The 26844-nt window shown below is 43.3% G+C and overlaps 4 protein-coding genes across 5 annotated transcripts in view; 1 reads left to right on the top strand and 3 right to left on the bottom strand.

The window, feature by feature from the left end:
• The window catches only part of LOC128408742 (zinc finger protein 709-like), a 60187-nt gene that overhangs the window by 2023 nt on the left and 31320 nt on the right, over positions 1–26844 (bottom strand). The window contains exon 5 of the mRNA XM_053378767.1: positions 25094–26731. Coding sequence (XP_053234742.1) covers positions 25260–26731 — 1472 coding nt within the window. The 3' untranslated portion in view covers positions 25094–25259. The remainder of the gene's footprint in view (positions 1–25093; positions 26732–26844) is intronic.
• Positions 1–26844, bottom strand: part of LOC128408631 (oocyte zinc finger protein XlCOF6-like) — a 58907-nt gene that overhangs the window by 22209 nt on the left and 9854 nt on the right. The gene's annotated exons all lie outside the window — the stretch shown is intronic.
• LOC128408633 (oocyte zinc finger protein XlCOF6-like) lies at positions 1–26844 on the bottom strand. 2 transcript variants are annotated; one of them, XM_053378604.1, is made up of 2 exons: positions 26826–26844; positions 1–1275 (listed from the first exon to the last, which is right to left on the bottom strand). In XM_053378604.1, exon 2 carries the CDS (start codon positions 1101–1103, stop codon positions 111–113), a length of 993 nt encoding a protein of 330 aa, XP_053234579.1. In that variant the 5' UTR covers positions 1104–1275; positions 26826–26844; the 3' UTR covers positions 1–110. The 2 variants fall into 2 exon arrangements, with proteins under 2 accessions (XP_053234579.1, XP_053234580.1); XM_053378605.1 differs by lacking the exon at positions 26826–26844 and adding an exon at positions 5641–5704 and having other exon boundaries at positions 1–1192.
• LOC128408638 (nurim-like) lies at positions 8414–18639 on the top strand. Its single transcript, XM_053378612.1, is given in 4 exon segments — positions 8414–8546; positions 8549–8601; positions 17034–17210; positions 18135–18639. Coding segments are annotated over 4 exon segments (570 nt in total). The 5' UTR covers positions 8414–8470; the 3' UTR covers positions 18399–18639.

Below are 26844 nucleotides of genomic sequence, written 5' to 3'. Positions count from 1 at the left end.
ATAGTGAACATTGAGTGCAATGTTGCATACATTTATATGGTTTTTAACCTTTGTGAATTTGCTTAGGAATATTAAGGTCTCCACTCCGTCTTAAGCTCTTTCCACATTCCCTACATCTGTGGTTTCCCCCCTGTGTGAGTTAGCTGATGTTTCCTAAGGCCTCCACTTTGACTAAAGCTCTTTCCACACTCCATACAATTAAATGGTTTCTCCGTGTGAGTACGTTGATGTATTCTAAGGGCTCCACTTTGACTGAAGCTTTTTCCACATTCAATGCATTTAAATGGTTTCTCCCCTGTGTGAGTTAGTTGGTGTGTTCTAAGGTTTCCACTTTGACTGAAGCTCTTTCCACATTCAACACATTTAAATGGTTTATGCCCCGTGTGAGTTTGTTGATGTATTCTAAGTTTTCCACTTTGACTGAAGCTCTTTCCACATTCAATACATTGAAACGGTTTCTCCCCCGTGTGAGTACGTTGATGTATTCTAAGGGCTCCACTATGACTAAAGCTCTTTCCACATTCAATACATTTAAATAGTTTCTCCCCCATGTGAATTTGTTGATGTATTCTAAGTGTCCCACTTTGACTGAAGCTCTTTCCACATTCAATGCATTTAAATGGTTTCTCCCCTGTGTGAGTTCGTTGATGTATTCTAAGGTGACCACTACGACTGCAGCTCTTTCCACATTCAATACATTTAAACCGTTTCTCTCCCGTGTGAGTTTGTTGATGTATTCTAAGGTCTCCACTACGACTGAAACTCTTTCCACATTCAATACATTTAAATGGTTTCTCCCCTGTGTGAGTTCGTTGATGTATTCTAAGGTTTCCACTTTGACTGAAGCTCTTTCCACATTCAATGCATTTAAATGGTTTCTCCCCTGTGTGAGTTCGTTGATGTATTCTAAGGTCTCCGTTTTGACTGAAGCTCTTTCCACATTCAATACATTTAAATGGTTTCTCCCCCGTGTGAGTTCGTTGATGTATTCTAAGTTTACCACTTTCAGTAAAGCTCTTTCCGCACTCCATGCATTCAAACGGTTTCTCCCCCGTGTTAATTCGTCGGTGTATCCTCATTCTTCCACAGTGACTAAAGCACATTCCACATTCCCTGCATTTAAATGGCTTCTCTGCTCTTCCCACTGATTTCACAGACCTCTACGTAGAATTCTGACCATCATCTTCCTCCCCTGTTTGGGGCAGAGAGAGAATCCTGTTAGACTTTTAGGAAAGACAAGAAAGGAACTGAACACACGTCAATCCCCATGTGCACCTTCTCCATATTCCAAATTTTTAGGAATGCAGATGAGATAATGGCAAGAGAAACCCATGATCACTCCATTCACACTTAAGAAAGCACCATCATTTTATAGTAGATATCTACGGTGGAACTGGCTTATAAGACACATTTCTGTCTTTTTCTTTTTCAAGTGAGGAAATGATCACAGGCTCCAATAGCAGTCTCTCCCATGAGTAAGAAGTAAAACCGAAGTGTTCTTATGCCACGTGTAAGTGTAAAATTATTGCAATATATTAGAACCTAATAACAGCCTGCTGCATCGGGCAAAGACCCACCTAGTCCAGCATCCTGTTCTCACAGTGGCCAAGCAGAAGCCTGTGGGAAACCAGCAAGCAACATTTCAGCTCAAGAGCCCTCTGCCCTCCTGTGCTTTCCAGAAAATAGTATTAAGAAGCATTATTGCCTAGGACTACGAGGGCAGAGCACAGAAATAAGCTTAATCCCTTTTTTCAAGATATCCAAGTTGCTGGTCGTCACGGTCTCTTGTAGGGTGGAAGTCCATAGATTAACTATGCTTCTGTTTATTCATCTTCTGCAGCCCATAAAGGCTCATAAATGTATTATGGCTTAAGCTTTTGTGAGCTACAGTCTGACATTGTGGAATCTTGACTAGGAAAGCTGGTGCCACTATAAACCCGTGAGTCTTTTTGTCGGGTTTTTGTACTTATTTTGAACTTAAGTCTTAATCTGCAAAGGACTGCTTTGAATACATGGGTGGCCCTTGAATGGAGAAGAAGAAAGCACCTTGCTTGCATCTGGATCCCCTGGGAGAGGCGGTGGATCCAGGGATTGTGAATGAACAAGACCTCTCCCTTCCGTGCGGTGGGAGTGGGTGGGTTAAAAGTGGGGGGGAGACCTCCCCCTCCTGTCCTTTTGGGAAATAGGAGTTTTTGCCGTGAGTAAACAACTTAGATGGCAAGTTCTCAAGAGAAGCACTTTGGAGCCCTGCTTGCTCATGCTATCTGTGTGTGCATGTGTGTCTTTGGACCTAGAAGACAACATACACTAGTGGTCAAAATTGTGGAAACCTTGGAGAAGGTGTTTTTCTGGGGTTTGATGGCTCATAATACCTCCCTTTTTGGGAGTAATACAATAAAATTATATATCAATGGAAAGATACAGTGGTACCTTGGGTTACAGACGCTTCAGGTTACAGACTCCGCTAACCCAGAAATAGTACCTCGGGTTAAGAACTTTGCTTCAGGATGAGAACAGAAATCGTGCCCCGGCAGCGCGGCGGCAGCAGGAGGCCCCATTAGCTAAAGTGGTGCTTCAGGTTAAGAACAGTTTCAGGTTAAGAAAGGACCACTGTAATTTAAAGTACCACTGTAATTTAAAGTAGAATGTAATACAACTTTTAGGAAGAATTACGACATAAATAAGCAGGACATTTGTCAGTGTGTTATGTGATTGCTATCAAGTTGGTTGGGGTTTTTTCCCCCTTTCATTTCGTGAACTTGCAAAACGTAATAAAATTAAACAAATGGCACAAAGAGTTGACTTGGTGATTATGGGCTTCCGGTCTGGATGGTGGAGCAAATGGCGTCACCTGGGGGTTCGTCCGAGTTAAGACGGAGCCTTTAGGGGGATTTCAGGTGACCGAGGGGAAGTTTTAGGGCTAAAAAAGAAAAGCCCTCACAAAACTCTGCAGAAGAGTGGGGCTCCAACGGGGTCCAGCTGAGCCCCAGGTCTTCCGTCAAACCGGCTCCCGCAACTGCATCAGCAGCGGGTCGGGGAGGGGAAGACGGTCGAGGTGGGCTGTCGGCTCCAACGCACACATGAATATCCAAAGCCTAAAAGCCGCCCTCTGAAGTGACAGATTTTTTGTTATAAGTTAAAATAAAAAGAAGCTTTTGGAGAGGAATTAAAAATATTTGGACTTAAATTTGAACTTCAAAGCGTGAAGTATTAAAAATGGAAGCCGTGCTTCCGCTATTCAGGGGAGAACCCTGCAGAGACGTTTTGTGAATAAGATGAAATGAGATGAAAGCCCCCAAAAGTCTACATTACAGCCTCTGAGTGAAAGCAAATGTATTTTTAACCCTAAAATTTCTGCTTTGCTGAAAGAACAGGATTTGTAAATAGTTGCCTCTCAGTTTTGACAAGCTCTGCAATTTGAATATCCAACACCTTGGAAATTTTTGAGACATCCAACAAAGTCTGGCAGGATTAGACCCTGTGTAGCTGGAGGGGTAATAAAAAAGGAAAGTGGCCAACATATAGAGATTTGTTAATAGAAGAGGAGAAAGGTTTGAAATTTAAAAGTTATGAAAACTTGAAAGGTACTTTACAAAGTTGGTTGCGTCACAGACAAATTAATGAGCAATTTAAAGAAGATAATAAAAGGGGGTTCAGCTATACTATCTCAAACTTTCAAAAGGAAATTGTGGAGGGAAATACCAAATTATTGAAGAAAGCATATAACATTTTGCTATATGGAGAGACTTTAGATGAGAAGGTAAAATCGGCCCAAATAAAATGGGCTCCGGATGTTGGGCTTAATATACAGTTGGAGGAATGGGAAAGTTTATGAAAACAAATGTAAAGTTTACAGATTGTATATCATTAAGAGAAAATTACAGTGGTACCTTGGGTTAAGTACTTAATTCATTCCAGCGGTCCGTTCTTAACCTGAAACTGTTCTTAACCTGAAGCACCACTTCAGCTAATGGGGCCTCCTGCTGCTGCGCCGCCGGAGCACAATTTCTGTTCTCATCCTGAAGCAAAGTTCTTAACCTAAGGTACTATTTCTGGGTTAGCAGAGTCTGTAACCTGAAGCGTCTGTAACCTGAGGTACCACTGTGTTTGAAAATGATATATAGATGGTATATCACACTGGAAAAACTGCAAAAATGTATAAAACAGGATCCAAGATATGTTGGAGATGTAAAGAGAAAGATGGTACTTTAAAGAATACTGGGAAATGATATATAATGAACTGAAAAAATGTTGAAAGAACCCTTTGTTTAAAAACCAGAATCTTTCCTGCTTCTAATTTTAGATCATGATACATGAGAGGGAAATTGGACATAGTTTATGTATGCGACAACAGCAACAAGAATTTTATTAGCACAAGTATGGAAAACAGAAAACGCCAACAAAGGAAGCAGTGCAAGCCAAGCTTATGGACTATGCGGAACTGGCTAAGCTGACAGAGAGAATACATGAGAGAGACAACATTGATTTCAAAAAAGAGTGGGAACCATTTATAAACTATATAAAAAGACAGTATAAAGATATGGACTCATTGGCAGGTTTTGACAACTATATAAGAAGCAAAATCAGCAGAGTATAGAATTTGTTTAATAAATCAATACGGAAATATGGGGGAAGCCAAAGAGGAGGGAGGGGAGAGATACGGATATAGAAATTGTTCAATTAAGATTTGTGGAAATTTGTTGTTATAATTTGAAAATTCAATAAAAATAAAAAAATTTAAAATGTATTGTGCGATTGCTATCAAGTTGGTTGAGGTTTTTTTCATTTAGTGAGCTTGTAAAACGTAATAAAATTAAATAAATGGCACAAAGAGTTGACTGGTCACCTAGAAAGGGATGTAAAATAGTACTATTAAGTGAACAAGGCTACAGTTATGAAGATATTAGAAGAAAAATTGGCAGAAACTTAACCAAAGGGGGCATTTCTAAATTTTGGAAGAGGTATAAGGAGACGCAGTCACTACAAAATCAGACTGGGCTAAACCCATGTTAACTGGACAGGCCATAGATTGTTTAATGAGCCCAATGCCTGGGAGAAGAGGAATGCTTTTGCCTGGTGTCTAAAGAGAAGGAAGGAAGGACACTGAGGTTCACTTCCGAGGATCTTCTGCCAGTTCCCTCCCTGCAAGAAGCGAGGTTACAGGGAACCAGGCAGAGGGCCTTCTCGGTGGTGGCGCCCTCCCTGTGGAATGCCCTCCCTTCCAATTTCAAATAAACAACTATCTGACTTTTAGAAGACATCTGGAGGCAGCCATGTACTGGGAAGTTTTTAACGTTTGATCTTTTATTATGGTTTATCTAAGTTGTAAGCCACACTGGAAACCCAGCCAGAGGGGCAGGTATTATTATTATTATTATTATTAACCTGCCCATCAATGCCCAAGCCTCTTCCCTTCCCCGCCTCCTTCCAGGCAAATCCCTTTGCACCAGATCCGGGCAGGAAGAAGCTTCTCTCTTTCCACAACGGGAACCCCCCTCCCCCCCCCTTCAAGGCCCCATTAAGAGAAACAGCTCCCTTTCCTCCCTTCTCTTCTTCTCCCCGTCCCGGGGCTTCTCATCGTGGACCCCCACCCCTTGCCAAGCCCCTTCCCTCCTTCCCCGCCGCTGGCTTTGCACTCACCCAAAATCCTGACGCGGCAGCAGCTGCAGCGACCCTGGGCAGCGGGGGCAGGAATAGGAGCCCCGCCTGGGAGGCACCCCGCTTAATTAGGAGGCTTAATTAGGACGAAGCAGACCCCTTCCCTCCCTCCTTTGCAAGCCCCGATTTTATCTCCGCTGATGAAGCCGGAAGTCAGGTGACTCTGGCGAGGAAGGAGAAGTTTCTCCCCCCCACAGCCTCTTTCCTTTCCTCTGATAACTGGGGGAAGGAGCAGGACCAGCCAATGGGGAGACGAGGGAGGGAAGCTGGGCTTCCAGTATAGGGAACATCAGCTACTTTGGACCCCGCCCTCCTGCAAGAACGTATTGTAATCAATAAACTCCTCACTGCCTCACCCGTTTGGTTCAGATTGTATTTCAAGGAGGGATCAAGGGTCTCATGACCCACTCTTACAATGTAGGAAGCAGCTCACAGCAAAAAAAGCCTAATGACTCTTCTGGGTAAATGAATAAATTATTTTAATAAATATCTAAATGGAGAGCATATTTTACATTCTCATGTTCATGCAAACATGGTTCCACTCCAACCTCACTTAGTCCCCACTTCCACCTCAGCAAAGTGTTCTTTATACAGAAATCTCCTGAAAAGAAGTCTCTCTATTTACATTATAGGGAGGGACCACTCTCTGTCTGGCTTATTGCACCTTCATAACACCCTGTGTCTTTTGCAGTGTCCTGTATTCTCCTCACAGACACACAGAAACAGGGAACAGTGACATGCAGCAGCAGCAGCAGCAGCAAGACAGACACGCTGTCAAAGAATACCTCCCATTCGACCACTCCCATGAATCTTTGGGGGGGGGGGGACCATGTACTTTAGATGCCTGCCAAATGTACGCTACGGATGTGAAAGCAATATTCTTCACAGGAAATACTGAAAAAAAGTGGAAGGCAGTTTTAATTTGTAAGGAGAGAGGGGAAGTTCTTTGCTTTGCTTTCAATCGTGACAAATAAAGCGATAAATTTAAAAAGCAACCCCGATTTTCAGTGCTTTCTTTTTAAAGCAAATATGGTGCCGGTAATCACCATGAAATTGTTACAGTAAGTGTAATACTTTGAACAGTTTGGGGAAAAGAGGTTCCGGTACTGCGTAACCTTGAGTACCCCGGAAAAAAGACCCCTTTTTCTTTTTTTTTAAAAAGCACCATAATTGCATGGGGGGATTGGGGGGGAAGACAATCAACACTGCCAGTAGTACCTGTATGCCACCATATACACAAGAACTCTGTAGCAATGAATCCACTAGCAAATGGGAGGGGGGTGATGGGTGATAAACAAATCTAAACAGCATCTCGAGTGCTGAGATCCCATCAAAGGGAAGGGAAATGTGCACATGCCCTACAGCTGTGATAACATCTCTCTGAACGTCTTTATTTTTTCATACTATATCCATAGTTCCCTCAACCATTCCTTAACTCCAACTCCCATTAGCCCCTACTGGCGTGGCCAATGGCCAGGAATAACAGAAGTCATAGCCTAGCATAGTTCAGTGGGATGTGGGCAGGCCTTAGGTTTGCCTGCTCTTGCGCAACTGTCAATTTGGAAGCTTCCACTGTTTTTCAGACCAAGGGCCAGATTCCCTCCTAGATCGCCTTCCAGGGGCCACATGCCAGGGCTGGGCAGGGTGGGAGTGGCAATGGTGGGTCAAACAAGGAGCGCAACTTTTGCCTTTCTACAGGAAGTTATATCTGATACACAAACACATACACACAACTATCTGCCCTCTACTATCTATCCCTCTACTAAAGAGGGAGGAGGCATTGTCAAGAGTTGAAAGGTACATCCCGGCTGGCTAAGGGGCGAAGCAGAGCCATGGATTCAGAGCAGTGAATTCAGAGGACCACAGACCACATGTGCATTTGGCCCCCCGGGTCTGAAGTTCTCCACCCTTGGCACATTAACACCATGTGCAAACCAGGTAAGTGTAAAGAGTGCCGTTTCAACCCAACCGTGGTGTCTATTTTATACAGGAATCAGTTGCGGCAGCAGACATGCAGCCTCACACCTCTAGACCTGGCTTGGCATCAGAGATGAGGTTGGCAACCAAGATTTAGAAAGCTGAGGCATCTCTGTCCTTCAAGGGCACTATACCACTTTAAACAGTCATGGCTTCCCCCAAAGAATTCTGGGAGCTGTAGTTCGTTAAGGTTGCTTGGAGCTGTTGGGTAGAGTTGCTGCATTTTGAAGAGCAAATAAAGACGGTGCTTATGATGACTCTCTTTTTTAATACCTCTACTATATGTAGGCTATCAAAGCTGTGATGTATTGTTGGGGGACGGGCAGGAGAAGAGAAGAGGACAGCAAGTCTTCAACCACCAGTTATGTCTATATCTCATCCAGAAAGTATAGCCAGAGAGATCTTAGCAAATTTATCCACTGGGACAGAAATTTTACCCCTCAAAAAAAGAGGGCACATAGCAACCCTTAAAACCCTTATTTCTCTCAAAGAGTTACAATTCCCCAAGTTCTCTCTACGTATGATATCTCTGGGAGATCTGTCGCTCGCGGCGATCAAACCTGCAACCTGCGCACTATCGGCACCACACTCTAACTAACTGAGCTATCCAGAGAACACCAGCTTGTGGAAGGATTGTTTTAAGATGATGAGAGAGAGAAGGAGAGAGAGAACAAATTGTCTCTGGGATCCGTTTCTGGGCTACTATCTGAGCTCCTCTGCCAGCCCCCTGCTGGATGCACTAGGCCTCACCTTGAGCAAACCTCTTTTTGCAGATGCTGATCCTCATCTTCAATGGGAAGCTGCCCTGAGGGATCCCAAGATTCTGCGGCCACTAATGGTGGACGTGGGCTTAATTGTCCTCTTCATCCTGCAGCACAGTGTCATGGCTGCTCAGCAAGTCAAACACTGGACCAGAAGTTGTTACAGAGATCTTTCTATGTCTTCTGCACAGCGCTGACTCTCCAGGTAGAGGTATCAGTTTGGGGCACCAAAATGGGGGGGAGAGCGGACTTCCGGAGGCGGCGCCAACGGCAATGGCGGTCTCCTTCTGAGTAGGAGGGAGAAGCCCTGCAGAAAGTGGGTCTGTCCGCTACGGCGAAGCGGAGACCCAGCTGGAAATCGCAGGCAGAAGGAGCCTGCGAGCGTGGGACTCGGCGGGCACCCTCAGCACCCCCCGATTTAGCGAGGGAGCCCCGTAAGGGGTTCCGGAGCGCAACGGGAGCGGCGCAGTGCTGTGAGTCGACTGCTGCTTCTGTGGGGTGAAGCTGCGTAGCTGTTGCCGGAGAGCGCTGACCTTTTTCCTGTGAAAATTTGGCTGCTAAACGACTACCCGTGAGTAGGTGAACTTAAAAGATTGGACTTGAAGGGGGGGGGAAAGCGTCAATTTGGCACTGAAGCGGAAAGGTGTAAACAGGAAGTCCGCCTTTCCGTTTTGTAATAGATCAAAGCAAAGACGTTTTATGCTAGTACTTTGAAAGCGGAGTTGCTAAAGTTTTAAATCCAAGCATTAAAGTTAAAGAACTCCCCCCCCCAGACTAGGAGAGGGGGGGAAGCAAGGAAAGTGACTTTATTTCTTCTGGGAAAATTAAAAAAAAATTTTTTTTTGAATCCCTGGGAACGGACTGCCAGGCTTATGAGAACTGTTACATTGAAACTTGCACTACCTATGGACATTGTAATCTTTAAGGTTTAACCCTGCAAGGAGATACATTTTGAGAGTCTTCTTTGGACTGGAAATTGTTGCATGTTTTTATTGAAGGGGACATGGAAAGTTAGAAAAGACTTTGTTACTGTGAATTCTATGGCTGATACTGTTACGAAAAAGGAGGTGGCCAGGGTCGACAGAGCGTTTCAGCGGGTGTATGCTGATGTGATTGGTCCTCTAGAACCATCTAGAGGCAAAGCAAGATTTTATCTTGTGTGTGTGGATCATTTCTCTAACTTTGTCTGGGTTTATGTGTTAAAGAGGCCACAGGAAGCCTTGGAAAGGTTTCAGGAGTTTTGTGACAAGGTTAAAGATATGCATGATGCTAACATTGATTGTCTTTTGACAGATGAGAAGCAGATTTTTCTTTTACAGGATTTCCAGAGGTTCCTGCAGAAGAAAGGAATAAGACACAAGGTTGCTGTTTCAGCGGAAGCGTGGAACAGGGGTGTCTGTGTACGGGTGAACAAAGAATTGCAAAAGGGGATGAATGCGCAATTGCTTAGTTCACATCTGCCACATGAGTTCTGGGCGGAGTCACTCATGTCGTTTTGTTATGCGTGGGTGAGAAAGGTTTCAAAAGAGTTGGGAAGTTCTCCTTTTGAGAAACTGTTCCAGAGAAAACCTTCTGTTGCCCATTTCAAGGTTTTTGGGTCTCATGTGAGGACAGAAGCTCCAGGTGGAGTAAAGAATGCCAGAGGCATTTTTGTGGGGTATGAAAAGGGTCTCTACAGAGTAATTTTGTCTGAATCTGGTCAGGTGATTCTCACAAAATTTCTAGAGAGTGCTCCTGAAAAGGAGAGAGTGATAGTACACACTTTTCCCACAGAGGACAATTCGGATGATGATGATGATTTTACAGAGTTCAGTGGTACTGAGAGTGACAGTGATAGCTCAGAGAGCTCTGTTGTCACAGTCATTGAGAGGAAATCTCACACAATGGATAGACCTTCACAGGTGAAGGATGAACCACTGTTTACTATTGGAACTGGTTCTCCTAAGAGTCCTGAGACTGAACCAGTGAGCAGAGAGGATCAGCACCTCTTACGCAGGTCTGAGAGAGTTACAAAGGGTGAACCACCCAAAAGGTACTCAGAAGAGTTTGCTAACTTAGCTGTTGCATGTGTTGCTGTTGTAAACAACCGGGGACAGGTTGGAGCTGTGTCTGAGTCGAAGACAAAGACACAACAGAGAGTTGCTAGCCAAGATAATGCAGATGCACTCATTCCTTGGAAGCCAGACAACCAGAGAGGTACACTGGGGAGACCAGTGGCGGGGAGTTCCAAGGGTGGAACTGAAACAACAGGGGAGTGTTATGTGTATAACAACTGTTTGTTTTCTTCTCTGGATCACGCTTTGCTTGCCGCAACACGCATTGATTCTTTTGGGGGAGGTTGTTACGAAAAAGGAGCAATGCTGCTGAGTGCTCCAGGTGGCTGGAAAGCCAAACAGGATGTTGATGTTATGGGACTGTACTGTGGGAACAAGGAACAGTCTATTATGTGCACTGAGCACCGGATGTTAGCTCAGAGTGTCACATGACCCTGTACCAGAAGTACATGGGTGGAGTTTTTCCCTCTCTGCTATTGCTGTAAAGAGAGTGCAGACATGATTTCTCTGCACTGCTGGAAAGACAGAAATAAAGGCATGTAAATACATTTCTGTCTGTCTCTCTCTCCTCCCTGGGGAATGAGGGAGGAGGGATGGTTGTGTTCTTCTCACGTTGGGAAGGATCGGCCGATAGAGACCTCGCCTTGTCTTGCCGGGAGTCGCTGACGGGGGAGGTCAACATGGAACTCAAGCCGGGCACCTGGAGAGTGGCCAATTCCTCTGACTGATATGGCTTGAGATCCCAACAGATACAGTGTCCCCCTAGAGGACTATTGAAGTGTGCATCCAGCTGGGGGAATTTTCCATTGCTGACATTAGGGAATTTCCACAGTAAGGCCTGACCGTGGGACTGACCTTGACTGAAGATAAAAGGGGATGACTGATCAAAGAGCAACAAGATCCAAGGGCAGAGCACAACAGTCTAGTACAGTCTCCCAGCAACGTAGAGCATCTGTACCCGGCCTCCCTGTGACTCAGGAGGAAGATTCGGGGCAAGCTGAGACAAAAGGAATGGCCTCAGAAGGGGAATTTACATCTGTACTGAATAAAATTTTTGAGAAATTGGAAGGCCTAAGCAAACAGGTTTCAGACCAATCAACCAAAATTGAAGGGAACACAGCCAGCATTAATTCAAACACAAAAGTTATTGAAAAACTGTTGGAGGAATCTGCGTCCACTAGAAAAATAGCTGAGGAAGCAAAAGAAAAAGTTGTGGCTGTGGAGGAAGAAATTAAACCTATGCGCAAACAGATTGGGGATCATCAGGCTTTATTGTCTATGATCGAATTGAAGGAGAAACAGACAAACCTGAGGATCAGAGCTGTGCCGGAACTTGAAAAGGACAATCTGAGTGACTATCTTACACAGGAATTTGGGAAATTTTGGAATTTGGAGCTGGAAAAAGATTTTAAGATAGTGAGCGCCTTCAGACTTGGAAGAGGGGGGAGGAAAAACAGGGTGAGAGACTGTTTGGTGACCCTCCGTACGAAGGAAGAGAGGGATAAAATATTGAGTGCACACTTTCAGAAGACCTTAGAGATCAACGATTCCAGAGTCGAGATTTTTAAGGATATACCGAAATATCTTTTGGACTTGAGAACCAACTACGGAGACTTGGTGGCTTTACTGAGAAGGAATTGCATTGCCTTTAGATGGGAATTCCCCCAGGGACTATCTTTTACCTTCAAAGGGAAAAAGTTCAAAATTAGATCAGTGGAAGACAAGGAAAAATTTCTGAGAGACTACGAAGAAGACCTACAAAAAGAAGCGACAGAAGAGCTAAGAGCCTTGAGACCAGGAGTTTTAGACATAGCACTACCACCTTTGGGACCTGACAAATCGAAAAAAAAGATACCACCGCAAGAACTAGATGAGCTTTTGGGAGCAGTTGGAGGAAAATAGAATAAATACATCATGTCTCTGCAACTATTAAGCTGGAATATTCACGGTTTTAACTCCCCGGAGAAGAGGAGGAAAGTATTTCATTTATTGAAAAAGGAACAATTGGACTTAATTTGCTTACAGGAAACCCATGTGATTAGGCTCCATAGGAAAGTTCTGATTAATAAAAGATTGGGCCAAGAATTTATTTCATCGGACAAAGTTAAAAAGAGAGTTGTTGTTATTTACGCCAAAGAGAGCCTATCACCGAAATTTGTTTTTAAAGATGAACAAGGAAGATTTGTTGCAATTGAGATTCAATCACAAGGAGAAAAATATTTGATCGTAGGAGTGTATGCACCAAATGAGGGGAAGTCTGAATTTTTTAAGAAATTGCATGAGACATTGTTGGACTATATGGACTACAACATCATTATGATGGGAGATATGAATGGAGTGGTATCTACAAACATGGATAAGTCGCAGAGACAGGTGGTAACTAAAGATGGCAGACTACCAAAAACCTTTTTTGAATTGACTGACAATATGGACTTGATTGACATTTGGAGAACCAAGAACCCCCTTGGAAGAGAGGGAACATTCTTTTCTGAAGCCAATATGACCTGGACAAGAATTGACCAAATATGGATAACTAGAGGACTGGCACCTAAGACTCGAAAAGTGGAAATTTGCCCCAAAACTTGCTCCGACCATAATGCAGTGAAGATGGAGATGAAATTAACACCAATCGGTTCCTTCAGATGGAGGATGAATGACACCTTGTTTAGAGATCAAGAGGTGATCAAGAAGGCCCAAAAAAATTTGAGAGACTATTTTGAGATAAATTTGAATACTACGATTGAAAAAAGGATAATCTGGGACGCAAGCAAAGCGGTTATGAGAGGGTTTCTGATTCAACAGAATGCAATAAAGAAGAGAGCTCAAAATGAGAAAAAAGACAAAATTTTGGAAAAAATAAAAGAAGGAGAGAAGAAACTAAGAGCGAAACCAAAATCGCAAGAGATTCTGAGAGAAATTAAGTTATGTCAAGTACAATATATGCAAATGATAAACCAGGAAGTGGAATGGAAAATTAAGCAGATGAGACAAAAGACATTTGAATCGGCTAACAAATGTGGGAAACTGCTAGCTTGGCAGATGAAGAAAAGACAGAAATTAAATACCATCACAAATCTGGATGTAGATGGAAAGAACATACAGAATCCATTGGAAATTAGAAAGTGTTTCCAGAGATATTTTAAACAACTATACACACAAGGGCCACAGAAAGAGACTGATCTAGACCAATTTTTGAGAAAAAATGGACTACAAAAAATCTCTCAAGAAAATAAGACAATGTTGAGCCATAAAATTACAGAACAGGAGGTGGAAGGTGCCATTCAGAATATGCAGTTGGGTAAATCTCCAGGGCCAGATGGTTTAACCTCCAAATACTATAGATCTTTGAAAGATTGGTTAATTCGGCCACTAAAGGAGGTCTGCAATGAGATCCTAGAGGGGGAAAAGGCACCGGAGTCGTGGCAGGAAGCCTATATTACACTTATACCGAAAACTGAGTCTGAAAAGACGCAACTCAAGAACTATCGCCCCATATCCCTGCTTAATGTGGATTACAAAATATTTGCTGATATTTTGGCTAACAGGTTAAAAAAAGTATTAGTGGAAGAGATTCATAAGGACCAAGCTGACTTTCTCCCAGGTAGACACTTGTCTGACAATACGAGGAATATAATTAACATTTTGGAGAAGCTGCAAGTGAACATAAATACAAAAGCAGTTTTAATTTTTATAGATGCGGAGAAAGCCTTTGACAATATTTCTTGGAGTTTTATGAAGAAAAATCTTCAGGGGATGGGGGTGGGCCAAGGGTTTGAAAATGGCATAAGTCCAATTTACTCAGAACAAAAGGCTAAATTAATTGTTAACAACGTGGTGACAGAGGAATTTAAGATAGAGAAAGGTACACGACAAGGTTGCCCAATCTCCCCATTGCTTTTTATTTCAGTCCTGGAGGTTTTATTAAATATGATTAGAAGGGACCGTCTGATTAAAGGTATTCAGGTCGGAGCTAAACAATACAAACTGAAGGCTTTTGCAGATGACCTAGTTTTAACGTTACAGGAGCCAGAATCTAGTACGAAAAGAGTATTAGAACTGATTCAAGAATTTGGTCAGGTGGCAGGATTTAAGTTGAACAAGTCAAAAACCAAAGTCCTTGAGAAAAATTTAACACCGATTGAGAAAGAGAGGTTTCAGAAGGAGACAGGTTTAACATTAGTGAAGAAAGTTAAATATTTGGGGGTTAACATGACTGCTAAGAACTTAAACTTATTTAAAGATAATTATGAGAAATGTTGGACAGAAGTGAAAAAAGACTTAGAAATATGGTCAAATTTGAAGCTTTCCTTGTTGGGCCGAATTGCAGCTATAAAGATGAATGTATTGCCAAAAATGTTATTTTTGTTTCAATCTTTGCAAATCTTGGACAAGATGGACTGTTTCAAGAAGTGGCAGAGAGACATTTCTAGATTTGTCTGGCAGGGCAAGAAGCCCAGAATAAAATTTAAAATACTAACCGATGCAAAAGAAAGAGGTGGATTTGCCCTGCCAGACCTTAAACTTTATTATGAATCGGCCGCATTTTGCTGGCTGAAAGAATGGCTGCTTCTTGAGAACACAGACATTTTGGATTTAGAAGGTTTTAACAATGTCTTTGGGTGGCATGCATATTTGTGGTACGACAAGGTTAAAGCACACAAAGCATTCAAAAACCATATTGTCAGGAAAGCATTGTTTAATGTTTGGATAAGATACAAAGACTTATTGGAGAATAAAACCCCAAGGTGGTTGTCACCAATGGAAGCAAAGGCTCTGAAAAAGTCCAATATGGAGGCCAAAAGGCCGAAATATTGGGAAATATTGGAACAAGAAGGAGACAAATTGAAATTGCAGAGTTTTGAGAAATTAAAAGATAAGGTGCGAGATTGGCTTCATTATTATCAAATAAGAGAGGCCTATAATTTGGATAAAAAAATTGGCTTCCAGGTGGAAAAATCAAAATTGGAAACTGAATTGTTAGAACCCAAAACTAAAACACTTTCAAGAATGTATAACTTGCTGCTAAAATGGAACACGCAGGATGAAACAGTTAAATCTGCAATGATTAAATGGGCACAAGATGTCGGTCATAACATTTTGTTTGCTGACTGGGAACAGTTGTGGACCACAGGTATGAAATTTACGGCATGTAATGCCCTAAGAGAGAATATTATGAAAATGATATACAGGTGGTACATGACACCAGTCAAGCTTGCAAAAATATATCATTTGCCCGATAATAAATGTTGGAAATGTAAAGAAAATGAAGGTACATTATTTCACCTTTGGTGGACGTGCCCAAAGATTAAGGCTTTCTGGGAGATGATATATAATGAAATGAAAAAAGTATTTAAATATACCTTCCTGAAGAAGCCAGAGGCCTTTCTCTTGGGCATAGTCGGCCAATTGGTACCAAAGAAGGATAGAGTTTTCTTTATGTACGCAACAACAGCAGCAAGAATACTCATCGCAAAGCACTGGAAGACACAAGAGCTACCCACCCTGGAAGAGTGGCAGATGAAGATGATGGACTATATGGAATTGGCAGAAATGACTGGCAGAATCCAAGACCTGGGAGAAGAGGCGGTGGAGGAAGACTGGAAGAAATTTAAAGTATATCTTCAGAAATATTGTAAAATTAATGAATGTTAAATTTATGTTTGGATTGGCAATAAGTGGTAATTAGCAACAAAAGTTAATAAGAATATGTAAAAAACGAACTGATAAATGGACGAAAATATTGAGTTATAATATGCTATGATATAGAGTTAAGATAAATGAAAAAGGGTAAGAATTTGCTGAATTGATTATGTAAATGGGAATACAAAAGGGGGAGGTGTGAGGAGGTCAAGGAAACAAGCAAATGAACTTAAAGATATCAAAAAATGGATTTGTTTTTTAATTTTTTCCTACCTATTTGTTTTTTGTATTTTGTATTTTTTTTCTTGTTTTTCTATGAATTTTTGTAATTTTTTTTGTATTCTTTTTTCCTTTTTTTATTTTTCTCTGTGGTTTTTCATTCTGTAAATCTCTGTGTTTTGTAAAATCCCAATAAATATCTTTAAAAAAAAACAAAATGGGGGGAGAGCACTGAAGAGGAGGAAGAAGTCCCACAGGCAAGGTAACAGAGCAACTCAGAGTGAATTCTTGCCCAAGTCAGAAAAGCTAAGCTCGGAATGCAGAATCAATCTTCCTGGCATGATGCTGTTCGGATTTCATACTCTGCACTTTCATGGAAGTGATATTTCCAAAGCAAATCCCCCAGTTTCAGCGTTAAGTCTTTGCTCCTTGGTACAGTTTATTTTGAGCACAGAGCTCCCAAACTCACATCGTTAACTCAGCATAGCCTTCATTATGTTGTGAAGCAAAATTCATCATTGCAATGATGAGGACTAGAATCTTGCACAATTTAAAAACAACAACCCAGTGTGGATATGATTTGTATGATTTGGCTAATGCCTGCAGGTCCAGCGGATTTTCTACAATGTGATCGCAGTTTTGGAGTCCCAAAATGCAGCCACATTAGACTTGTGCCTGCAGGAGAATCTACTTTTATCTAATGCGCCTTTTCCTTCCCACCTAGCTGCTGATGAGGTACTGGCAGCCTGTGCAGGATGCTCCTGTGCTCTGGAATACGAGCAGGGAGCCGTGGGTCACTTGGGTCCCTCTCATGTGCTTCATCCTCCACTTCATTGCTTGGCTGGTCATCTTTAGCATCCTCCTCATCTTTGACTACGCAGAGCTGATGGGGGTCAAACAGGTACCGCGCAGCTTCCCTTTTCCCATCTAGAGAGGCCACCGTCCGGTATTTGGTGGCTGAGCTCAGCGAGGCTGAATGACCCAACCAATGAGGGTGATAGAAGATATTTCCTCCTGCTGTAAAATATTTCTAAAAAGAGAGGTCCCAGGGTTGAAGCAAATTTGGAAGCCATGACCTCTCTCTTGGAAGCTCTTAATGTGCTCTGGCTTTACAGTGATAGCAGTTAGGGGGGTGCATTGGATTTGGATGAATTCTGAGGGATTTTTAATAATAATAACAACGATATTTATTTGATTTTAAACCTATAAGATCATAACAATACACAGAACATCCACATTTGGAGATTCCTCATAATCTCTGGACTTCCCACCTTCCCCTCCGTGGGTCCTATTATTAAACCTTTTCTACTGCACCTTTTTCAATAGTCCCTATTTTATATAAGTCCATTATCTACACAGTACCTGCTATATTACGAGTGTTATTGCAATCCTGCTAGTGTTTTCGTCTGTTTAAAGTGGTCTCCAAGATAAATTATAAACTTTCCCCATCTAACAAAGGATGGGGAAAATTTATAATTTATCTTGGAGACCACTTTAACAAAGTTCTGGTCTTCTTGGTTTCTGAAATTTCCAGTCAGTTTTGCCATTTCGGCATAGTCCCAACAGTTTAATCTGTTATTCCTCCTTGGTAGGGACTTTATCTTCTTTCCATCTCTAGAATTCTGAGGGATTTTTGGCCAAGGCAGTGACCGCAGAAGCAATTAAATGTTTTCTCAGCAGTCCAGATAACAAAACGTAAACAGATCTCACATTCCCCCTTTGTGAATATGTAGATGCCCAATGTGTACGCAGGTCTAAAATGGTGTCGTTTCCTCAAAAGATTTGTGTGTCTGCAATGGAAACGGGCGTTTCTTTCGTTCCACAGGTTTACTACCACTGCCTGGGCATGGGGGACCCTTTGGCTGTGAAGTCCATGCGTGCTGTCCACCTCTTCTCCTACCTTTGCCATCCAGTGTACCGGAGGTTTCTCCTCGTCCTGTGGGCCGTTCCCTGCCTCTCCCTTGAACGCCTGCTCCTCGTGTTGCTCTTCACGGTCTACATCACCTGCGCCCACAACCTCGACCAGCAGGACTACCTCTACCTGCAAGCTCAGCTGGACAAGAATGGCCCCTCCGTCCTTAAGAACTGAACTGGTGTGGCCCCAATTTTATATGTGGGTGCTGGTGTCCTAGTATATTGGGGCCTGAGAGCCTGGTACCTTGCACTCTTCCATGCTAAGCACTGAACGATGAAATGTGCCTTATATCTCCTTTTGCTTTTACGCACTCGGGACTTGAGTGGTCTATAAATGGGACCTAAGAGTTCTGGCTTCCAGCAGGCCTACTTTGCTACAACTCTTAAAACACATATAAGGAGTTCTATATGGTGATGCCAGGTCGAGCCACATGGCCCAGTAGGTTGGAATCCTTGAGGAAAGAGGTGGAACTCCAAAGATGGCAGAATTCAACCCCAAGTTCCTTGGAGGGAAGTCTCTAGAGCAGGGGTGGGGAAAGCCTATGGCCCTCCAGAAGTTGGTGGACTTCAGCTGCCATCAACATGAGGTGGTCAGGTTGTTGTTGTTTGAGGGAGGCTTTTTTACGATTCACAACTGCAGACAGCAGGCACGTAGCTCAACAGACAAAATGTTCCCCATCTCTGGGAAAGCTGGGCCCTGTGGAATCAGTGGGGCACTGCCCCAGTAACCTCAGTCTGCCCCCAGCCATTCCCCACCTGCTAGCTGGCTTTACTTCCAACCAGTCAGAGGGTGGCTCTCTCTGTCATGGGCTCTGCTGCAGTCCTTTCTGCCCTAGAGGGCACCAGGCACACCTGACTGGGATTCTGCAGCTGTTAAAAAGCATAGCAGATGCCTCAGCTGAAATTAATTATAATAGCAAAGCATTAGAACTGGGTTTTGCCATTCATTTTTTGCTACAGAACTTCTGCCCAAGTGATTTTTAAAGTATAGGATTTTTAACTTTGATTCACAAGCAAGAACTATTTTAAAGAGGTAGCAGCCTAGATAATTGGTGGAGTGGGCTGTGAGGTTTTTTTGCTTTTTGCAAATATACCTCTTCAGCACAGTGTCTTCCAAATACATTTCTGTTCCAAGCAAGCCATCAGAATTCATTGCCCATCCTCTTGCTTCTGTCGTGTCAATTCAGTTCCAAAGCATTCTGAATTCCAAGGCCTACCTGGGCTGAAGAAGACAAGGCCTTGAGAAAGATTCTGGTCAAGATGGCCGTCCAGCAGTGGACCACCTGCCTCTCAAACCCAAATATATCTCCATGCGGTGGGTGACTTTTAACTCGCCCCGCCCATCAGAATTAATGACAAAAAATAAGATTTATGTGATCTTTGAATCAAGTACATTTACAGGCAAAAGCGGGCTGGGGGGGGGGGCAGGGGTTGATTCTAGGATTATGTCTCCAGGCTCTACCTAGCAATGGTTGGATCTTTGCCTTCATTTGTAACTCAATGCCTTTAACATCCACTAGCATTTCTTTTTAAATGCTGATAATACTTTTATTGTAGCTTTTTATTATTATTTCTGTACCCCCTTGCTAACCAAGTATTTTTATACATATGAAAAGCAAATCTTGGATTGAGAAGATAATGGTTTGTAAAGTAAAAAAATGGGTGTGTGTTTTTTAAAAAAGTTTGGTTTGTCTCTGTTCTGAAATTTGGTTTTAATGTAAAGTGTTTCAATATATTTGGGTTTCTTTATAAAGCAGAAGTGACCAGCTGCTCCCAGAAGCTAAAAATGAGCTCTGTATCAACAAAAGTTTTACCTATACAGTGGTACCTCGGGTTACATACGCTTCAGGTTACACTCTCCGCTAACCCAGAAATAGTGCTTCAGGTTAAGAACTTTGCTTCAGGATAAGAACAGAAATCGTGCTCCAGTGGCGCAGCAGGAGGCCCCATTAGCTAAAGTGGTGCTTCAGGTTAAGAACAGTTTCAGGTTAAGAACGGACCTCTGGAATGAATTAAGTACTTAACCTGAGGTACCACTGTAATTATTCATAATGACAAGTTGTAAGAATCATGAGATTTTCCACCCCTGAGCTTTTGAAATACAACTCCCATCAACCATGGCCGTATGGGCTGAACCTTATAAGTATTGTTGCCCAACATGTGAGCAACCCCATGTTGGAGATCCCGCTCTATACATTTATTAATTTTTTTGTTTAATTTCTATACCCTTTATATTTTTAAGAAAAACCTCAAAGCGGGTTAAAGTATATTAAATCAGTAAAACATAAAACAATGTGAAAAAAGCGTAATATAGAGTATACTGTCAAAGCAACATAACAGAAAATTAAAACATTATCTTAAAAGATTTCAAAGTAAAACATTACAAAGGAGGTCAACTACAGAATACATATTTAACATAGTAGGGCTGGGTGACTCTGGGTCCCGCCCCCTAGGCCAGGTGGGAAAGGCCTTGCAGGGAGTGGCCTTCTCGCCTCACAGCCGGGCGATGTTCCTCCGGCCTCATGAGGATCCTCTCTAATGGGACCCAAGTGTGTTTAGGGTTGCAATTAACTTAATCTTCCCTAGATCTGCTTTTAGCAGAAGCATTTGCCACTTCCACTGCCCAGCTTCAAAATCAGAGTAGCAACCACATGTATCCTGTAGGTGCGCTTGGCTCTTCCTGTTCGGCATCGCTAAGGCTCTCCTCCCCCCACCCCCTCTCATGAAACAATGGCCTCCTTTTAAGCACCCCAACAGTTATTTACCGCCCCCCCCCATTGCTCTCACGGCATATGTGTGATACACACGCTTCGCCCTAATGGCTCCTGAAGCATCTTAGGCTACGAGACGAAGGGATGCTCTCCTGCTAAATGCACACTCACTGATTACAGGCGCATACTTGGGAGAAACAAGAACTAGCCTTGCGCGGAAAAAGAAGCATCCCCTCTACTTCTCTTCCCTTCTCCCCTCGCCCCCACCCAAAGGCCAGGCCCATGCTTGCTCCCCTAAACCAAAACCTAACCAGGGACCCAGCTGAGGAGAGCTGCACTGAGGCGCATTCATGGGAGCCTCCCTCTGAATCTTCCCAGGAGCAGGAGGACTGTATAGATTTGGAACAGTGGTTTGCAGAGGAACATAGTTCATAGTAATAATAATAATAATAATAATTTTTATTTATACCCTGCCCTCCCCAGCCAAGGCTGGGCTCCATGTGGCTAACAAGCAATAATAAAAACAAGTTGAATGAATACAACTTAAAAACAAGATTAAAATACAACATTAAAATATTGTAAAATCAGTGTATCTGAAGAAGTGTGCATGCACACGAAAGCTCATACCAAGAACTAACTTAGTTGGTCTTTAAGGTGCTACTGGAAGGAAAAAAATTTTTTTGTTTTGACTATGGCAGACCAACACGGCTACCTATCTGTAATTAAAATATTGAAACATTAAGATATTAAAACGCAGCCTCATCACAGGAGAAAAGAAAAGAAAGAGGGGGAGGGAATCAAATTGGCTCCAAGCCAAAGGCCAGGCAGAACAACTCTGTCTTACAGGCCCTGCAGAAAGAAATCAGATCCTGCAGGGCCCTGGTCTTATGAGACAGAGCTTTCCACCAGGCCAGAGCCAGTGTTGAAAATGCCCTGGCTCTGGTTGAAGCTAATCTAACTTCCTTAAGGCCCAGGACCACTAGGGTGTTGCTATTTATGGACCTTAAGGTCCTCTGTGGGGCATACCGGGAGAGGCGGTCCCGTAGGTACAAGATAGATACAAGGGTCCTAGGCTGTGAAGGGCTTTAAAGGTCAAAAGCAGCACCTTAAATCTGACCCTGTACTCCACCAGGAGCCAGTGCAGCTGGATAAGCACTGAGTGAATATGCTCCCATGGCAGAGACCCCGTGAGGAGCCTCACTGTAGCATTCTGCACCCGCTGGAGTTTCTGGGACAGCTTCAAGGGCAGCCCCACATAGAGCGAATTACAGTAGTCAAGCCTGGAGGTGACCGCCGCATGGATCACTGTGGCCAGGGTGGGGCGGGAAAGGTAAGGGACCAACAGCTTGAAGTGGCAAAGGTGGAAAAATGTCGCCTTGGCTATTGCTGTAACCTGCGCCTCCATGGAAAGGGAGGAGTCAAGGATTACACCCAAACTCTTATCGGAAGGCAATGGCACTAATTGGGCCCCCTCAAGAGAAGGGAGTTGGTCCCTCATCCCCATGCCATCCCGACCCAGCCATAGGACCTCTGTCTTCGAAGGATTTAGTGTCAATTGGCTCCCATGAAACCATCCAGCCACAGCTTCCAAGCATCTGGTCAGTGTGTCCGGGGCCAAGTCGGTGTGGCCATCCATCAGCAGATAGAGCTGAGTGTCATCAGCATATTGGTGACAGCCCAGCCCAAAGCTCCGGATAATCTGGGCAAGGGGGTGCATAAAGATGTTAAGAAGCATTGGGGAGAGGATTGCGCCCTGGGGCACTCCACACACCAAGGAGTGACGACATCTCCCTCCCTAGCGCCACCCTATGTCCCCGACCAGAGATAAAAGAGCACAGCCATTTACGGGCTATGCCCTGTATCCCCATTAATTGCACAGAATTGGAAAAGTACAAATATACCAACGGTTAGGGAATGGCAAACAAGATTATTCGAGTATGTTGAATTAGCAAAAATGACGCAAAAAATTAGAAACCAAAAAAATACAAAGTTTATTAGTGATTGGAATAAATTTATGGCATACATTGAAGGAAACCATAGAAATCTAAAAACTATAGCAGGTCTGTTATAAAACTTATGATGTGCAAACTGCAACAAGTATTAGCTGCAGAAAATGGAAAATTTCATCAAGAAGTCCGAAATCGGGAGGGAAGGAGGTCAATAGGGGTGTAGAAGAAAGATATAAATATCTAATTATATAAAATTTTAATGAATAAGATATAGAATTGTAACAGAGATTGTTGCTTTTTGGTGTTAGATGCGGATATTTTTTTTTCTTGTCTTCTTGTTCTCCTTTTTTCTTTTTGAAATTGTTGTCTTTGTTTTTCGTGTTTTTTGTATTTTGTTCTGGGTTTTTTGTTGTTTTTTTTGTTTTGTTTTCTTCGATGCTGTAACTGAAACTCAATAAAAAGAACTAAAAAAAAAATGTTAAGAAGCATTGGGGAGAGGATTGCGCCCTGCGGCACTCCACACACCAAGGAGTGACAACATCTCCCTCCCTAGCGCCACCCTATGTCCCCGACCAGAGATAAAAGAGCACAGCCATTTACGGGCTATGCCCTGTATCCCCATGTCAGCAAGGCAGTGGTCCAGAAGATCATGATCGACCATGTCAAAGGCTGCTGACAAATCTAAAAGAATCAGCAGTCCTGACCTGCCTCAATCCAATTGTCTATGGAGATTATCTGTTAGGGCAACCAGAGCAGTCTCGGTCCCGAAACCAGGACGGAACCCAGACTGAAATGGATCTAAAGCCGATGTTTCCTCCAGAAACCTACCAAGCTGTTCAGCAACCGCTCTCTCAATTACCTTACCCAAATATGGAAGATTTTAAACTGGGAGGTAATTGGATAGGTCTAAAGGATCTAGTGATGTTTTCTTTAAGAGCGGACACACCACTGCTTCCTTCAGTTCCCCTGGGAATGTCCCCATGCCAAGGGACAAATTGATAATTTCAACCAGGGGGTCCACGCGACATCTGGACATGCCCTAATCAGCCAAGACGGGCACGGATCGAGGAGGCAGGTGGTGGGCCTACCAGCTTGAAGGAATCTATCAACATCATCAGGGAGTATCCAATCGAAATGGTCCAACACTGGACCCGAAGACAGTCGAGGGGCCTCCAGTTCAGTCAATGTATCTAAATTGGCAGGGAGGTCACGGCGGAGCAACAGGACTTTCTCCACAAAAAAGCTCGCGAATGCCTCACAGCTATGGGTCGAATTTGTGCTTAAATTTGGTTGTCCTCCTAAGGACGTTATCAACCTAATTATTCTAAAACGTTGTGCCAGGCGAGAGCTAGCAGATGCAATGGAAACTGCGAAGTAAGATTTCTTAGCAGCTTTCACAGCCATCTCATAGGCTTTCATAAGTGTCCTATAAGATGTTCTTGAAACTCCGTCACGAGTCCGTTGCCATACTCGCTCTAGCCGTCTGAGATCCCGCTTCATTTTCTGGAGCTCTTCAGTAAACCAAGGGGCCCGGTTTCGATGGGGTCGCAGAGGGTGCTTAGACGACCTCATCGATGGCTGCCAATAGCCGGTTATTCCAATCCTTGACAAGGTCATCTAAAGAGTCGCCAGGAGGAGCAGGGTCCCGCAAGGCCTGATGGAATCTATCAGGATCCATCAGCCTTCGTGGGCAAGCCCAAATAGGTTCGCCACCCGAGCAGGGGAGGAGCGGGAAGTCAATAAGAAGGCAGAAGCTGGGAAATACTGGATGGGGAATAGCTTGCAGAAGAAACTCTGGAGAGGGGGGGAGAGATAACAGATTCACTGTCTCTGAAAAGCATCCATCCGCTTTCCCCAAGGTAAAGGAGAGTTGCAAAAGTGGCAGGACATAAAGCACAGAGTGTACGAGCTCAGATTACGAGATGCAGAAGTGATGGGGGTGACTAGGGATGTGAGGGGGTGGACCTCTTCATTGGGAGCACCGCCATTCCTAGAAGACGGGTTCTTTGTTCTCTCGCTGGGATCATTAAAGTTTCTAACGGGTAAGAAGACTCCTTTCCCTTTGTTCTGCTTATCTAGGGCCAAGGGGGAAGGAAGCCATTTCCCTGAAGCCTGACAGATGCTGATCCACAAGAAAAGGGCAGCCCATCATTTTGTCAGTGAAGGGCGGAAGTCAAAACTCAACAGATTCATCGCACACCTTGCGCCACCTTTATGAGTTTCTTGATGTGAAGTAAAGAGTGAACCCTGAGTGGAACACTGAATAAATTTATACAGCTTTTCACCTGGGTGAATTCGCTTATAAATATTAAGGTCTCCAATCCGTCTGAAGCTCTTTCCACATTCCCTATATCTGTGGTTCCCTCCCTGTGTGAGTTAGCTGATGTTTCCTAAGGGGTCTACTTTGACTGAAGTTCTTTCCACACTCCCTACATTTAAACAATTTCCCCCCATGTGAGATTGTTGATGTATTCTAAGGTTTCCACTTTGACTGAAGCTCTTTCCACATTCAATGCATTTAAATGGTTTCTCCCCCGTGTGAGTACGTTGATGTGTTCTAAGGTCTCCACTTTGACTGAAGCTCTTTCCACATTCAATGCATTTAAATGGTTTCTCCCCCGTGTGAGTACGTTGATGTATTCTAAGGGCACCACTATGACTGAAGCTCTTTCCGCATTCAATGCATTTAAAGGGTTTCACCCCCGTGTGAGTTTGTTGATGTATTCTAAGCTGTCCACTTTGACTGAAGCTCTTTCCACATTCAATACATTTAAAGGGTTTCTCCCCCGTGTGAATTCGTTGATGCATTCTAAGGTCTCCACTTTGACTGAAGCTCTTTCCACATTCAATACATTTAAATGGTTTCACCCCCGTGTGAGTTTGCTGATGTATTCTAAGGTTTCCACTTTGACTGAAACTCTTTCCACATTCAATACATTTAAAGGGTTTCTCCCCCGTGTGAGTTCGTTGATGTATTCTAAGGTCTCCACTTTGACTGAAGCTCTTTCCACATTCAATACATTTAAACGGTTTCTCCTCCATGTGAGTACGTTGATGTATTCTAAGGGCTCCACTTTGACTGAAGCTCTTTCCACATTCAATACATGTAAATGGTTTCTCCCCCATGTGAGTTTGTTGATGTATTCTAAGTGCTCCACTTTGACTGAAGCTCTTTCCACATTCCATACATGTAAATGGTTTCTCACCCGTGTGAATTTGTTGGTGTGTTCTAAGGTTTCCACTTTGACTGAAGCTCTTTCCACATTCCATACATTTACATGGTTTCTGCCCCGTGTGAGTTCGTTGATGTCTTCTAAGTGTTCCACTTTTACTGAAGCTCTTTCCACATTCAATACATTTAAATGGTTTCTCCCCTGTGTGAGTTCGTTGATGTATTCTAAGGTTTCCACTATGACTGAAGCTCTTTCCACATTCAATGCATTTAAATGGTTTCTCCCCCGTGTGAATTCGTTGATGTATTCTAAGGACTCCACTACGACTGAAGCTCTTTCCACATTCAATGCATTTAAATGGTTTCTCCCCAGTGTGAGTACGTTGATGTATTCTAAGTGTTGCACTTTCACGGAAGTTCTTTCCGCACTCTATGCATTCAAATGGTTTCTCCCCTGTGTGAGTTCGTTGATGTATTCTAAGGTTTCCACTTTGACTGAAGCTCTTTCCGCACTCCATGCATTCAAACGGTTTCTCCCCCGTGTTAGTTCGTTGGTGTATCCTCATTTTTCCACAGTGACTAAAGCACATTCCACATTCCCTGCATTTAAATTGTTCCTTTCTTCTTCCCAATGAATTCAGAGATGGTTCCGTAGAGTCCTGACCATCTTCCTCACCTGTTTGGGAGTGTGGGGGGGGAGAGAGAGAATCCTGTTAGACTTTCAAGAAAAACAAGAAAGGAACTGAACACACGTCAGTCCCCATGTGCACCTTCTCTTATTTGAACACC

Source organism: Podarcis raffonei, chromosome 2 (genome assembly GCF_027172205.1).
Source record: "Podarcis raffonei isolate rPodRaf1 chromosome 2, rPodRaf1.pri, whole genome shotgun sequence".
Lineage (NCBI taxonomy): Eukaryota > Metazoa > Chordata > Lepidosauria > Squamata > Lacertidae > Podarcis > Podarcis raffonei.
The sequence above is the reverse complement of the archived record's forward strand: the minus strand, read 5'-3'. Positions and strand labels throughout refer to the sequence as shown.